The sequence below is a fragment of the Paramacrobiotus metropolitanus genome, unplaced genomic scaffold, assembly GCF_019649055.1.
Source record: "Paramacrobiotus metropolitanus isolate TYO unplaced genomic scaffold, Prichtersi_v1.0 Parri_scaffold0000145, whole genome shotgun sequence".
Lineage (NCBI taxonomy): Eukaryota > Metazoa > Tardigrada > Eutardigrada > Parachela > Macrobiotidae > Paramacrobiotus > Paramacrobiotus metropolitanus.
Window position 1 is genome coordinate 278,918 of NW_026570365.1, and position 17,120 is coordinate 296,037.

The following is a 17,120-nucleotide window of genomic DNA, read 5'->3' on the forward strand; positions in this document are numbered from 1 at the left end:
TGGCTTAATTGCTTTCCTAACGTCTCAGCTGTCGATGTTTTCGGCTGGCACTTTTGGCTCAGCCGTTCTGTTGGGTGGTCTTTTATTGTTGTTTCACATTGCTCGGAAATAAATGCCAAAGACGATGGCGTCCTAGATCGGTAATACAACCGTTAAATTTATGTTTACCGAAAGTAATCTATGGTACTGGCCTCCTGGATAATTATACACCTACGGCGGTTATACACGTACGTCTTTCCGGCTGTTTCGATTGTATGAGTATGAGTGCAGCGTATGTTTTAACGCTGCAGAAGTACAAAATTATTGGAATCGTCAAGTCAACACCACGCTTTCATCTGCACTGAATGAATAACAACAACTCTGCGAATACAACGTTATTGACTGACACTTTAGACTGAACAGAGCCTGAAAAGAATACAAAGTGCATGTAGAGCTTTTGGTGTTATTTGCACCACAGGCTCGTCCCATAACTGCTATCGTAATTGTACTGTACCATGTATGTACATTGTACAGATAGGACACGGTATAAACGGTGGCAGGGACAACTGTCGCTGGCTTTCGCCTTACTGGCAAAAGATAAAATATAAGAGAAAGCAACAGAAAACTACTCGCCGATTCGGCCCATTCTGGAAGATTGCTAAGGGAACCGGACAACAGCGGGAACTTCTCCCGCCCCTTTAAGGGATGTCTTATGGAGAAGGGATCAGAATCATCGTTTAGCGGGATGAAACAGTCGGTAATCGGAAAGTTTTAGCGGTACGTTCTAAAACAAAACAACGTAAAAGTACCGTCCACATCTCTGCGCTGAGTAGAGTTGAAAATCGTCCTTTGATTTCGCGATTTTGGAAAAGGCGGTGGGCTTCAGACATTTAGTCATTGCGGCGTATAACGCTACTGTTGGCTGACGTCACCGTAACGTAAGCAGCTTATGGTTGGCGAGATTACCAGTTTGTTCATTTAGAACCTAGTTTTTTTGCCACTATAATTATGGCTTCAAATCATATCAAGTTTTTCGTTGCACATTTAAAAGACAATGCTATTATCGAAGTATGAACTGTGCAACCAACACTTTGATTATTTGGACGTTATGAGTACACTTTAACAATCTCAGTGCAAAAAAAATCACAGTTCTAGAGACTCCAGGAAAGATGACAATAAAACTTAGGTTGATACTGTTCCAGGTAGCGGGCACTCGAACATCATTAAAGCCGCTGGCCTTTTAGGACGATCTGTGTGCTTCTGCAAACATCGAGCATAACTTATGAAGATTACCATGGGTTTTCAATCGCACAAAGTCACGTACTTTTACAAGTGACAGTTTGATAAAATGCCGTTCGAAACTTCGCACTCATAATGTTATACAAGATTGGATTTATTGCCGAGTTGAGATAAACCAGTGTCTTGGCAAACAAGGAATACCATTCATTGAGCCACGGCGTCGCCGCAAACGCGTTATACATTAGCAAACCACGGAATGGCAGCCAGGAAATGACAAATACCAGTACAGCAGCAAAAAGCATTCGCTCAACCTAAAAAACGTTGTAAGCTTGACAATTTTGTATGGCAAATTATACGTATCGATAATGGTGTCATTCGTATGCCAGATCATACGTATCGATTATTGTTACACTGTTATCATTGGTTCATTGGTTGCTGATAAACCATCGTTGTCGAACTGCATGCACTATGTATGCGGCATAGTACTTTGCCATGCTTACTTGTATACGTGCCCTGTTTGTGCTGCGCTGCGTTAATGTTGACTCGGTCCTGTTGAGCGCACAGCGGTGATCGGCGCCATAAACTGCAGTAGGCAAAAGGAATTTCTTCGGCTCCTTCTCGTCCTTACACCGTATTGTTGACTCCCTTGAGAGTTTCCCTTCTTCCGCTATACTAAAGAATACGCCGATCGCAGCTTCGCGCTTTCGTAGCGACTCGTCGATCTTTATGTAGACTGTAATCGCCGCTAACAGCGGGAAGAAGTAAAATATTAATAAATCCGCGCCGAAGATGAATATGTAGTACTCTTGCGTTAAACGGAAATCGCAAATTTCTCGATCTGTCCCTCCGATGGTTTTCACTTCGGTCAGACCCAGCCACGGTGAGCAGTAGACGGCTGCTGCAATCCATAAAGAAATTATGATCTTGCGCGTGCGCTCCACAGTGCAGACTTTTCGGGCTAATAACGGACGGCAAACGGCGACGTAGCGCTCAAAGGTCATCATGGACATGCTGCGCAAAAAAATACCCGTATATTTAAGCGAACGCCAAAGATGGATTTTACGGGTTAAGGTGATTACTGTGTTCATTTCCAAGCAAAACTGGAAGAGAATCGGTTCATGCGCAGTGTTTCAGTACACCCGCATTTGTTCATACTTAAAAAAAATGGCCCGGTACATGGTGTGAAAAATGTGATACATACACTAAAACTTTCGTTTCGCGCATTCTAAATTACTTTTTTGTAATACTTTATGTCGTTCTAAAGTTAAACAATTTGTATGCAGGGTTCTGAAACCGTTCGCGCGTGCAATATATGTTGCCGAAATATGGCGTAATAAAATGGGCGAAAAATTTAAAAACATTGTTGTGTTCCAAAAGTATTGTTATTACCCGATCTTCTTGAAACTTTGCTGCAAAAGACACATGGGCATTAGGCCGAAAGTGAACCAATTTCAGATTCATAGCATTTTTTCCGAATTTGAAATGAATTTCGCAAATTCAACATTCAATTTAAAGTTATTGGAAAATACTATTTGCACGAACCTGGAATTTGTTCACTTTCGACTTTATGCACATGTGTCTTTTGCAGCAAAGTTTCAAGAAGATCGGGTAATAACCAGACTTTTGGTACACAACAATGTATTTAAACTTTTCGCACATTTTATTACGGCATATCTTGGCAACCGGATGTTGCGCGCGCAGACGGTTTTCAGTTCATTGAGTTTTAAAATGATATATGATTTGGAGTGCGCGAAAGCGAACGTTTTAGTGTATGTTCTCCTTTTTTGACGCTATGTAGCGGGCCATTTTTATTAAAGGAATCATGTTTAAAGCTTTACCCCCACTAAAGGATTTCACGGCAACTTATCAAATGATCTGACATCTAGTGTCATAAAAAAGAAAATGTGCTCTTAAGCGCGCAAAAGCGTAAGTTTTCGTGTGTATCCACGAATACGGTTTCTTGTGCAGGCTGCCAAACAACTGAATCAACGCAAGAGCTTTATATAAATTTTTCGTTTCAGAGAGCGATTCATGAACAATAGTGCGCAATGGCTTTAAAATGAGAATGGCGCATTGTATTTTTCGCTATTCAGTTTACGCAGGTAACCGGTCGATTTTTTTCGCTTCGCCCATTCGCCCATTCCTGTCCGCATACGGTAACCACTCCTCCTTGTTTATCGAGCAGTTGATTTTGTCATCTGAATCGGAAGTGCAACAGGGAGATCCTCTGGGCCCATTGCTGTTTTGTCTCGCGCTGCAGCCGCTTGTGGCCTCATTAAATGCAGATCTTAATGCCTGGTTCTTGGACGACGGAACTGTGGGCGGTAAACCGGCGATAGTCGCACACGTGTTTGCCCAAATCATTCAGAAAGCGCGTGATATCGGTCTGGTGGTGAACGAGGCTAAGTGCGAGCTACACATCTCCGGCGGAACGGAAAAAGCCCGAAATGACGCCACTGCAGACTTTCAGCGCCTGTTTCCAAGACTTCGCATTCTAACAGACTCGACTTTCTGTTGTTAGGTGCACCAGTTTTGGATGATGCCATTGGTCCAGCCATGGCCGAGAAGTGCTCTTCTTTAAAACCGGCTTGCGAGCGACTGGAACTTTTGCCACGGCACCACGCTCTGTTCCTCCTCAAAAGCTGCCTTGGAGCTCCTAAAATTATATACATGCTGCGCTGCTGCAACGCCTGGAAACAACCGCAGCAGCTGTACCTACTAGACGAAACTCTGAGGCTGTGTTTCCAGTCTCTGTGCAATGTGCGCACTGGCCACGATGACTACCCGTGTTGGCGGCAGGCGACACTCCCAGTGAGCAGGGGCGGTATTGGCATTCGTCGAGCGGAGGAATTAGCACTTCCAGCCTTTTTGGCTTCGATTCATTCCGTATCCGACTTAGTGTCACTACTGCTACCTGGTTGCCCTGCTGCAGATGTTACAGGCGCCCTGGAATTGTGGATATTGAAAGCGCGTCTCTCAGATCTTCCCGAACCAACTTTTCGCAAAGCACAACGGAGATGGGACCTCCCGCTGTGTAATGTGTCTTTATCAGTTCTGCTGGACATTTTTCGCGACGATAAGGTCAACCGTGCTCGCTTATTGGCTCAATCAACACCGGAAGCAGGCCTTTGGTTAAATGCTTTGCCCTCTGCACACATCGGTAACCTCCTTGACGATGACACAGTAAAGATTTCAGTGGGTCTGAGACTGGGCGTAAAGATCTGCGAGCCGCATTCATGTGCGAAGTGTCACAAGTCCGTAGATGAGTATGGACACCACGGCTTATCCTGCTCCTTTTCCGCTGGAAGACACGCACGCCACGGCGGTTTGAACAGTATTGTGTGTAGATCGTTAGTGTCAGCCGGCATCCCGGCTAAGCTGGAACCCCGGGGTACATCCCACACGTCCGATCGCCGTCCGGATGGGTGCACAACCTTTGCCTGGAAGCGTGGTATGTGCTTGGCGTGGGACGCGACGTGCGTGGTTACCATTGCGATGTCTTACCTGCAATCTACGTCAGCTACCGCAGGAGCTGCTGCTGCGGAGGCCGAAGATAAAAAATTACGACTGTACTCGTATTTGGAGGGTAGATATGTCTTCTCTCCACTAGGTTTCGAAACTCTTGGGCCATGGGGGAAGCTAGCCATACTCTTAGTAAAAGAAATCGGCAAACGACTTCAACTACACACGGGTGAACCTCGCTCCCATGAATTTCTCCGTCAACGGTTGTCACTAGAAATTCAGCGGGGCAACGCCGCTTCAGTACTCGGAACAGTGGATGGAGCGGCAGCTTTAAATGAAATTTTGTTGTTGTGATTACTGTTTCTTTTCAATCTGTAATGTATGCGCGTTTATGAAATAAAAATAATACCAACCGGTCGATGCTTTCACCGGTGGAACATGGGCGATTCACGAACCTTTCCTAAACAACGTTATTTTATATACATATACTAGTTTCACTTATTACAGTAATCAGCCAAAACGTTTATGTCGCAACTCGATGAACATTCTTCATCAAAAAGTTGTCAACAGTTTACTTATGACTAGGGTTTTTATGACTTAGTTAGTGTTGCCAAAGTCATGATCCTAACTGATTCAAAACTATTCAAAATTAGCTAAAGTGTTGGTAAACTGGGCTCCGTCTCCGTAATGTTGCCTTCGTATTAATTAGTCCTTCGTAGAGATGCTGTTCATCCTTCAGAAGGTCTGCGCTACTTCGTTTAGCCGTAGTAAGGACGAGCTCATCCTTTTTTCATCCACCAGCAAAAAGTGTACCGTGTAAAATTTTTACTTAAAATACATCTATCACAACCAATTTGTGGTAAGAATAAAAGGTTCGTGAATAGCCCCTACGGGTTAATGAATCACCCGGTGAATAACAATGGACACGGATCCAAAGTTGCACAACCCGGATCCAGCAATGGATCCGTGTTAGCGAATCGCCCATGATACCGAATTTTTCGACTTTGTTGTCAGCAGTTCGCCAAAAGTGGGTCCCTAATATCAAGCGATACACCTTCTGGAGTTTAGCATTACCTGGCGACCCCGGCATTAATCCCAAAGAAATTGAGAAATACGAATACGGAACAGCCCGCTTGGCCGAGGAACCACTGATTTCCAAAATGATACGACACAATGGCTTCCGGGATGGCCGTTAAGCAGACCAGTAGATCGGCATATGCCATTGACACCTGTGGGAAAATCTCAGATCATCACCGGCATAAGGCATTATAAAAGCCGGGAATTCATTCACCATCAAAGAATATGGTTATTTAAATGGGTTTGGATATAGGCACCCTTTTTCTGTTAGATACTTATCGCATTCCATTTTTTCCGCGGACCACAAGTAGAGGCACCGCGGTTTCTAATTTTTCCCCGATGACTGAAAAAAGATATTATGTTTCAGTTTCTTAACTTCACGAAGATTTTCATGATGAGCTAACATGACTGGGTGAGGCATTCACAAAAAACGTGTACCAGGCACTCGACCGGTTTGGCTGATCGACCGGCATAGGTCGAATGCGCACGGCTGGTAGTGCAATGACTTTTTGAAAATTTTTTTAGGTTATGAAATTCGATCTCACAAACGTAGCTAGGGATAACAGCTTTCGCACGCGACGGGGTGCACGGATTGGTTAAGGGGTGCCTGTAGCCAAAGTGGGTGCGACAAGGGATGCCTATTGATAACGCGGATGAAAACGGGTGCCTGTCGTCATTCCCTGCTTAAGTACGAGAAACTCGTACTCGTACCAGAAACAGAATGGTAAACTGTATAAACCGTGTTTTAAATGTTGTAGATATTCCGTACATCTGTCTAGCAGCCGGTCTGGCGCTGGGAATTGCCAAGTTTAAACATTCAATTTTTTTGTAACGGGATATAAGTTACTGTAGTGAGGTATAACATATTTAATTGACCGAAGCTTATCGGAGGTCCACTGTTTTTACGGCGAATGCGAAAAGCGATGTCTGTTCATCGGTCACCGCCACCCAGTCCTATATGCACTGCACAGTGACGGTAGCTACTAATTTCACAAGTGCGCGGTGGCCTTATATCCTCGCAGCACATACTCTATTATACTGTAACTCATGATGTCTGTCCGTCGGTCACCACAACTTACTGCGCACGTGCAGTCTATTCTATAGGAAAGAGGCAGATTGTCGTATACACTTCTGAGGAGCAAGGTTGCCGTTTTCACTTCTGGCCAATGACCGACGATATTTTTATGTGTCTGCTAACCATTTTTTGTAAAAATAATTTATAAAATGCGAACTAAATCGAAACCCAGACATCGGCACTAAACTTCACAACCTCAGTGATTGCCTATGCATTTTGTTCAAAAACGGCTGCTGGGATACCACTGCACATATGCCCGAACCGGCAAACTTTTAAGTCCCATGTAGTTCAAAAACCGAATACAGCATGGTTGCGTGACGTTTGTTAACAAAAGCGGGTGATATACCTGTTTTTATAAAAGAAACCAGCAGCCTCAATCGAAAAGACTGGAAAATCAGCAAAACACGGAGACACCTTACAAAGTAAATTTTGTCAAAGAAAATTATTTTCAAACGACTGAATTCAAAAAACGGTGATTGCAGATTTGCGCTTGCTGTTGCGGTGTTGCCTAATCTACTGTAAAGTGTGACCGTATTCGTTGGGTAATCCTTTAGCTAGAGCTGCCGAGTAAAAGGAAACCTGTTATAACGAGTACCGTTAGCAATTAGAAAATCTCTCAAGACTGCTTAGCTTGCCGACGTTTTATGACTGTCCCTGATGCGATTCTTTCGAAAAATCGCACTATCAACTTATTAAAAAGGGAGCGGTAGCCGTTCTCTGGGAGTTAGATGTGCTTCCTTCGCTGAATAAATCTAGAGCTGTCTTTTACGTGGCTACGAGTAAATTTAGATTACTATGAAATTCGTAATTTGAACTCAACTCTGGTCATGCAATGCGCTATGCATCTGCATCAGCGCCTGATAATTGCGTGTTTATTTCCTAAGTACTACGTAATGGTTAAAGTAACGTGCAGGAAAAGAGAATCTACTTACTTAAATTATCGAATTGCCCTCAGTCGTCATTCATTCAATCAATCCGGCTGAGCTTCTGTAGGCAGTGCCCGCGAAAAGCGAGCGCAGTTTTCTAGTTAGCATTTACGGTACTTTAGCGCAAGTCGAACGCCTTGTTTGGCTACTAACGTCAGTAAAATTTCGGGAATGTTCTAATGCCACATTCCGAAACTCGTGTTCGTTCGTACCCTGGTGCAGCATACCTAGCATTTGCTCATACCGGCCATGCGTCACGTTAGGTTCCTACTTACTAGGGTACGTTAAGTGCGCCGCACTGCGCTACTCTTCGGTAGATTCAGTAAAAAAAATACCTGACTGTAAAAATATCTGTAATGCCTACCAGCAGAATAAACTGCAAGTGTTTACCGGTACTACATGCAAAATTGGTGGTGTAAAATTTTCTTCATCTTCGTCCACTACGTATCCACAGTACCAGCTCTAAGCAGACGGTTACTGGAAACAAACACATAATTCAAATGTCTTGCAACTTTTAAAGTTTATACCGACTCTGCGGCTAAATACAAGTTGTGCAAATGAAGAAGGACGTAAAGAAAGAGTACAACGAGCTAACGGCTGACACGATTAGTACCGACAACGGTGAGTTCGCTCATGGGCTCTATATTTTATGTATCGCGGGACGCGGGTCCGTAATCTCACAGTAGGTAAACGTGCCCCATAGATCCAACCTTTATCCCCTGACGGTTAGCAGGAGTTTTGATGATGACTTCACTGTGAGAGCTATTCTTTTTTACGACCAAAATGTTTGGGTCTTCGTTCGAAAACAATCTTGTAGTAGAAAAAAAGGTCACTCTTTGGCGTCACACAATAATAAAGTGGTTACCTAATGGTAAGTTGATCGTGTGTTATAAATAACACTCATCAGTGTGATGAGTGTTATTTTTACTAGTGTGTACTCGTACTTGTGTTTGCGGGTGTTAATATCAAATACTATATACAGTACAAACTTTCTAATTTATGTACAACCATGGTTTGTAGTCCGAGCCCATACAAAGTAATCAGAATACACATATAACCTCAGCGCCGCCATGAATACTGCCTTCGCAATCTGAGCGTAATTGTATTGCTTTTAATTAATTTAAGTGAACGGCAATACGCAGAAGGCACCGCATTATGGATGACAAAACTTGCTCCTGCCATGATGATGGCAGTGATGGCAGTGAACACGTAAATATGTACTTCTGAGGTGCTGGTAAATAAATGCAAGGAACAGTTTAGCCGATGACCCATGCATGTAAACAAAGCAGCAATTAGTGGATGCGTGGTATGTGTATAATGAGCACAATACGGAAGATACGTGACAAGGAAGTAATTACGAACTCACGTTATTTTTGACTTTCTAACAGATTGACAGACCATTTCCAGCTATTGCAGATTTAGAAGGCCGAGCAATTAGTAATGTTACAGATTAAAGTATCGATTAAGTTATTTCAGCAAGTATTTTCTCCGAATCAAAATTAGCGGTACGCAACGGACATCCTGTTGTCCGTTTCACAATATCTGACTCTTGACATGCTGCCAACCTAATTCACTTTAATGAACGGTGTATTAGCCCAAGTCCCAAGAAGCGCACGCGGCGGTACCGAAAATATCAATATTTAATCAGGCTTCTCTCGGTCGCCTTTCTACGTCTGTCTTCCTTCCTCTCGCTCTCTCACACCACGCTCGCACAAATACCATGAAAAGGAACTTATCTTTAAGAACGTTGGCACCGGGTGCTTAACGCTGTTATAGTGATTCAAAAGAAAGTTATGTAAGGCCCTGCTACAGTTTCCAGTCTCGCTTGTACATCGTAGCAGTGAATAAAGGTGATAAGTGGCTTGTGGTATCCATTTAACCGCATAAAAGCAGCAGAATACGTCTGTCAATAATTTAGACAAAATGCCAAAACTGTTGTATGAAAAAGTACCAGTACAATTACAGCGTGGCTTCTCAGCAATAACGATAATTTTTGAGACATACAACAGTCATGCTACCGTTGCAGAGATAGGTGTGATTTACTAATAAAAATTGTTCAGCGGGTTTGACTATCACGCTTACCAAATAGGTGTACACGGGCTGCGTGAGAAAGCTGAATTTATGGGCCACCAAGATAAGCAGGACATTGCCCGAAACTCCCAATATGAATGGCAGAATGCATCGTTGTGGCAATTATACGAAACAACAGTGTCAACTCATTATCGGGCTCCACAAATGGAAACACATCCGCAGAAAAGTTAGAAAACATATCGATAACTTTTCCCATATGATGCGACAATAACCTTTCGTCGGCATGTGAAAGATTCGTTAGCTTGTGGTATGAACTTAAAAGAATGACGAGATCATCTTCGGTTAATTTTAAAGTCATGGTGGTGGTGCGATCAACCGGATGAGCCGGGTTTATCGGCAACGAACTGAGGACTATTAATACATATGTACAATAAGATCGGCTATAATGCCGCACAGGCGCTAACACTTTCATTTTGGCGGTACGTGGTTGGTTGACTGATTACACTGATACTATAACTTGCGCTCCTGGAGGACTCGGCATATTATACTCCTGAAAGCGCGCCGACTATGCGGAAAATGATTGATGGAATTTGATGAAGAAGCCATAGTAATCTGTCAGTCGGCATAAAGGCGCGGAAAGTTAGCATTGTTTAAGATGCACGGCGGAACAGACTCGTTTCAAGCCGGTACACAAAGCGAGCCTAGCCGCGATTGAGACAAAGAAAGCGGGGTTTGCTGCCACGAAGAATAAAGCAGCGTAGCTAAACAGTTATTGATTTTTTATTACAAACATGCTCAACGTCGCCCGCTGGGACGCGACATTACGATGCGCAAATGGAATTGAATCTCACTCTGATTCTGAAACACTGCATTGCAGTCACGTGCTCTGCATTTAATTGCCATCGTTTTATGGAAGACCGACGCATTGACGCACCACTGGCCAAGTAGATAGATTTCTGTGATTAGCTGCTGGCATCTTTCACTTTACTCAGTAATGTGATACCTTTAAAGTGATTTTAAATGAGGCAGCCGCCCCTAAATTAGCACGAGGTAAAAGCGCGGGCACTCTAAAGTCAAAATTTGAACACTGAAATAATCGCTAAAAGTAATTAAATATAATTATGCATAAATGGCATGCTCAGAAGCGCATGGGATCGGCTGATGAGCTGCATTCACGCATCCTGCATTCACGCATCTGACTGCTGGTTCAGATTTCTCGGGCATCAAGTTATCTGTACTTCTCACTATATAGGTACTGGCTGTATTTACCTGTATCATCTACCTGCCAATCTACTATCCAAGGTAGCCTCGCACATCCGCGCTCAGCACTTAAGTACTGGATATGGTTATGTCAGAGACCGCTCACTCGAGGCGGTAGACACCTCTTGTGGCTTTGCTCTGTCGCCCGCCCGCACATGGCTACTCCATTCGTGCCGCGCTATTACGCTGCTTACTCAGCGTATACTTTGTCTACGCTGACCAATCAGCGCATTTCTCTGCACTCTTGGGGGTGGAGCCCTGCGCCTACGGGCGATTCCATGCTTTGCAGCATCAGCTGCTGCATACCCGCAGCACGCGGAATCATTAATCACGATTCCTCACCAGCGCACTGCAGGCACGTTTTCCAGCTTTTCCCGCATTGGGTTTTCTGTTGGTTTTTGTGTTGTTGTTGTTGCTTTATTGTGCCAATAAAGGCGATATTTGCCCCATTTTCCATCTGCTTCTGTGTCATATCTGACATGGTAGCAGACTCGTTCGGTTTTCCTTCCAACGAGACCTCTGATCCCCAGTGAAGGCATCGGTCGAACTACGCTGATCGCCTATAAATAGGCCAGCAATCCCGCGACCATATCTCCTGCATCATACAGGTTTCACTGGAAACCTGCAGCGCGACGGACTACATACGGGTCGGCGCCTATAAGTAGGTCCCCCGCAGCTTTGGCTCCCGGCGCAAAAACTGCGTTCGGTACGTCCCTGTTGACCAAATAAGCGCTGCCTGGTAGAAGGCGTCGGGCTGCTTCGTAGAACTTTGAAAAATTCGAGGTTTCCGCGTAGAACCCTATCTAAAACCCTTCATAACTTTTGAACCGTTTGTCCGATTTGCATAAAAGTTGCTTTTTCGGAATCCTCGTGAAATTCTGTACTAAAAAAAATAAAACAGAACTCTCGAGAATTTTTATCCTAATTTTTGACGAATTATCGGCGAAAAACAACCGCCATTTTGTCCAGCCGGAATTTTCGCGAAAAAGTCGCGTGACGTCAGCGTGGTGATTTTCCATAAAATTTTGACCAATCAGAACGCGTGGGAAACTTCCCCGTGTTATAACAGCCGTAGTGATTCATACTTTTTTGCATTTTTTGCTCACGGCACGCTACTCGTGACGTAGAGCTTTTTGCAAGACCATTTCGTACGTGACGTCACACTGGTCAGTAACGTAAACTAGGGCCATAGGGAGCTAACGCTGATCCTAAGCTCTAGCACACCTGACCAGCACCAACCAGCGACAGCCAACTCAACGTTCCGGTCCGGACCAAGACCAAAGAACTTCTGGTCCCACTACCATGGGCCAAACCGAAAGCGCCTTGGCCAAGGTGATGCCATACACCAGCCATGAGCAACTCCAACGGAGATTGCTCAGTCCAATGGACAGGCGCCAACCCAACGAATACAAAAAGCAACTGGGGAAGAACTACGCTACACGCGACCCACCGGGAACATACGGTTTCCGCAGGGCCAAACAGAGCGGTTCTGAACCAGACGAGCCAAACTCGGCCGGCTCAACGAGTTCGGTCGAGGCCAAAGCCAGGCGGGACAAACAAATCCTGCCGGCTGACCTGGAAACCAGTGATGAAAGTCTGGACGCCACCCGGGACGACACATTCCAGGAGGCATCCGACGAACTGTCCGGGGCCAACCAGCCTCTGGACAGCCAACCTGGCGCCGATAGGACGGCCCAGGCCAACAGTGTCCTCGGGACTTGGCGCACCAACCGGCCATACCTGGTCCGGGTTAAGTCCAACCTGCGGCGCCAACGGCAGCCACAGGTGAGGACAAGACACGCACTGATGGACCAGAGCCAAACAACTTGGCCCGGTCCAACCTTGATGTCCAGGATCTGACAGCACGTCCAGCCCTATCGGGCTTGGACCAGATCCAACCTGAGGCGCCAACGGCGGCCAAAGGTGGACGCAAGGCAAAGGGCCAAGCCAAAAAGGCTGGTCCAAAGGCACATGACCAGGGCCAACAGCCCGTGAGTCAGTCGCCCATCATGTTTGAAGTTGATGGCTCAACCCCTGCAACGCCATCGCCAACCAATGACGTCATCGGCGCGTCTGGCCCGTCCAAACCGGACGAAGAGCCAATTGTGGACCTGGCACAACTTAGCAGGGCCACAGCCAGGATGGACCTAAACCGGCCTTCCTGGGACACAACCCGCGCCAGCGTCACTCCGCCAAAGCTGAACCAGGCAACCCGGCCTGAGGAGCTCGACGAAATCGACCAACTCAGGACCACAGTACGGGACCTGACCAAACAGCTGGCGGATATTGCAGAAGCAACCCTGCTATCCGAACGTTGGATGCAGGACGAGATCTGCAGGCACAAAAACTTTGCGGTCCAATCGGACGCAGAGGCCAAACGCGTCTCGGCCATACTGGCCCAGACCCAACTTGAGCTAACCCAGCTCAAGTTGTCACCATGTCCCAATGCTGAGCGAGACCAGCTCAACAGGACAATCCACAGCCTGGAAACGGCTGTGGCGGGCCTTGAAGCCCTGCTCACCTCTACGAGGACTGAGCTGGCCAAAGCCAAGGATGACTTGGCTGCGGCCCGGACCACCATTGACGACACCGACTCTGAGGCGGACCGCCTACAGAGAGAAAACGAGCGTCTCACCGAAGACATGGCCAACCTGCAGGACGAAATCAACCGCCTGCGGAACGGCTACAACCTCCTTTATGAGAGTCACCAGAACCTCATGAAGACTATCCAACAAGGAGGACTGTTGAGCCAAACGGTTCAACAGAAGGAGGCACAGAACGTGCAACTCCAGCAACAGATCGTTGCCCTCCAAAGCCAGCTCAACACCGAAGCAACCATTCGGGTACAACTCGAGCAGAACAGCACCATTGGACATCAAAACTTTGTCCAATTGGAGCAGGCCTTCGCTCAAGCCAAACAGGTGATCCAGGGCCAACATGACCGGATCATCACCTTGGAGGCCAACAATGCCGGCCTGGTCAAAGACTACCAGGCGGCCACCCAACGCATAACCGAAATGAACGAGGAACTGGAAAGGCTAAGCACGGAAAACGCCTGCTTAGATGCGGAGAAATCACATCTCGTGGACTTAAACTCCGAGTTGTCCGCAGAACCACCGTCCTACCATACCTTTCCGGACTCGGACACACAACGTCGACAAGAAAAAGTCGACGAGGCTCTGCGGCAGGGCCAACGCTTCTACCGAGAGCCAGTGTATCAACAGCAGAATTACCAAGTGAATATGGCTGTGGAAGGACCACTGGTTGGAGATCCCCCAAAGGGGCCAACCATACCTACGCCTCCCAGCCCGGTGGACCGCGGAACATCAACGGCGACAGTAACACTGCCGCCACCACCAGTCCCGGTCACCACAACTGCCACTATTGGTCCAACGACAATAGTGACGCCCGCAACGCAGACTCATCCGTCTACGTCAAGCGGGCTAGGCTTTGACCCGAGCCAGACAACACCCAGCCACAGTTATTTCGGATCAAGGCCACCATACCCGTCCTTGTATCCGTCGATATTCCCGAACATGGACTTCAGTTTTAGTCCACAACCAGCCACAAGGCAGGCTCACACCAGCGGCATGGATCCAAACCGGACCAGCCAGTCGAGCCTTATGTTCGGGCCACCAGCTACGCAAGGACAGATAGGAGGCCAAAGTGGTACACCAACGGTGCAACCACCACTAGTAGGCCAACTAAGCCTATTTGGCCCTCCTATCTCGGCGGCAGCCCCAACGGGCCAAGCTCAGCCACAGATGGGCCAAACCACGCCCACGGGCCAAAACGTGCCCCAACCATCAGGCATACCGCCAACAGCGGCCATGCCACCAGGACCAGCTGCCCAACCAGGCCAGGGCCAAAATGCGCCCATGTTGGTCCAGCTCCCGAATGGAGCATACGGATGGATGGCGTCCAACGGAGCCATCCAGATCGTACCGGGCCAACCAATGTGGGCCCAACCTCAGCAGGTGCCGCTGATACCACAGCAGCCAACACCTGCCCCATCACCACCGGCCAGCCCAGCTCTCTCAACTAGAGAGCAAATCAAAGAAATGGCCCAAGAGATGGGAAAAGCCAACGCGAGAGCTCAAGTCCGCACCGAGTTGCCAAAATTTGATGGCAACAAAACAATGGTGAAAGGATGGCTAGCACAGGTCCGACGGATCTGTAAGCAGTCGTCCGATCTGAACAAACCAGATCCGGACTTTATGAGCCGCATTTACATGGCCCTATCGGACCCTGTAAAAGAATGGTACACTGGCCAAGCCAATCGCGAAGACGAAGACGGCTGGCCAGTGGAAGAGTGGCTTCAAAAGTTTGCCACTCGATATGGCGACGATAATCAGCAGGCCACTGCCATGGGAGAAATCACACATCGGTACTACCAGCACCTGACCGAAACCCCAGAGCAGTATTACGACGCCATGCTGACTCTCCAGACGCGCGCTGGCTTGGACGACACAATGACCCTCCACTTCCTGAGGGAGAACGTCAAAGAGCCAGAACTGCGCCGCGCTCTGGACATCCGGATACCGAAGTCACCGGCAGAATTCCGGGACTACGTCCGGCAATACACAATGGGAAAGCCGGAGTACGAAGGGAAGGCGGGCCGCGGATACCCAACCATCCGAACGGCCATACAAACGCCACAAGCCCAAGTCGTACCGCAACAACCGGCACTTTATCCCCAGGCAGGCTACACAAGCCCAAATAGAGGCAACATACGCCGCCATCGCGGCCTTGAACTTAGCCTCCCACAACGTGGGTCTACACCGCCCAACGGCGGCAGTGGCGGCTATGGCCAGGCCCGGAACCAGGGCAACTATAGCTACGGCCAGGGCAATAGCGGCGGAGGACCAAAGGGCAAGTTCTCCAAGGGCCAAAACGCCAGCTTTAGTGGAAACCAAAGCGGCAACAGCCCTGGAGGACAAAACCGAAGCCCAGGAGGCCAGAGCGGCCAACGCCAGACTCTGAGCCCCGAAGAGGCCCGCAGACAAGAAGACATGTATATCGACAGAGTCGAGCGCATGTTCGAACGATGGGCCAAAGACGGTATTATCACCTGCAACCACTGCCTATGGGGAAACCACCCAACCGAGGGCTGTGGCTACGCGAACAGGCCATATGGCGAAAATCCAAACCGGAAATGGTATTTGGATTGGCGAAATCGCTATCAGAAAGGCTACCCTACCGGGTCAGCCAATCCTAACCGCCTCGGCCTAGTGCCACCCAAACAACCCAGACCACTACGTGGTAATGGGGGGACTGGCAGCCGAAGGCAATCCACCGGCTCAGGAAGTGGGTCAGGTGGTGGCAACCGGCAGAACGGTCCAAAACAGGGATACCAGACGCCAGCCAACGAAAGGGCAGCGCTACCACCCATACCGGACCAGCTGGTGAAGCCAAATGGCAACGGCGGCGGCGGCCCTAGCGGGCCAGCCCAACCGCGGGAAACGCCTAAGGTCGGGGAGTATCGGCAACTCACCCGACCTAAGACCGGAACCGAAACCGCCGGACATAACCATTACTAATCCGTACTTAACTAATCCCTACATGGATCCCAAATTAACCCCTATGGCTCAACAGCCCACCAGTGGATCCAGGCTCAGCGGCAAACCAGCGCTCGAGCCACCTGGCTCTAAAAGTGATGCCAGGCCGACAGTCGTATTGCAAGCGACCAAGTCGATTTTCGGAGCCTCAACTAACCCTAAGGCCAACCGATCCCCAAAATTCGGAGCCTCAACCCCTAAGGCCAACCGAACACGTGGCAAAGCGAGACGTCGCACCACGAACATGACGTACCCACAATCGGCGTCAGATACATCCTCCGACAGTGCACCGGACGGATGCTCCGTACAAGATACGGACAGCGAGGTCGGATCCCTAAAAGATTGGATAGCCGAACCTCTTGAGGCGTCAAGTCCCCGTACCTGCTGGCCCCAGATCGGTGGACAACCCCTCGGCACCACACCAACGGTGCGAACCATAAACAGCTCACGGACCTTCCTTAATACCAAAAGCATGTTTTCCACCCTACGGGTTGCGGAAACATCACCACAGGA

At 47.8% G+C, this 17,120-nt stretch overlaps 1 protein-coding gene across 1 annotated transcript; it reads right to left on the bottom strand.

Annotated features, from left to right (window-relative positions):
* Window positions 1–93: 93 nt before the first annotated feature.
* LOC129599427 (thyrotropin-releasing hormone receptor-like) lies at window positions 94–9,924 on the bottom strand (the record flags this gene model as incomplete). Its single annotated transcript, XM_055497651.1, has 4 exons — window positions 94–132; window positions 1,902–2,229; window positions 5,755–5,909; window positions 9,841–9,924. Coding segments are annotated over 4 exons (606 nt in total), but the record flags the coding sequence as incomplete, so codon positions are not given.
* Window positions 9,925–17,120: the final 7,196 nt, after the last annotated feature.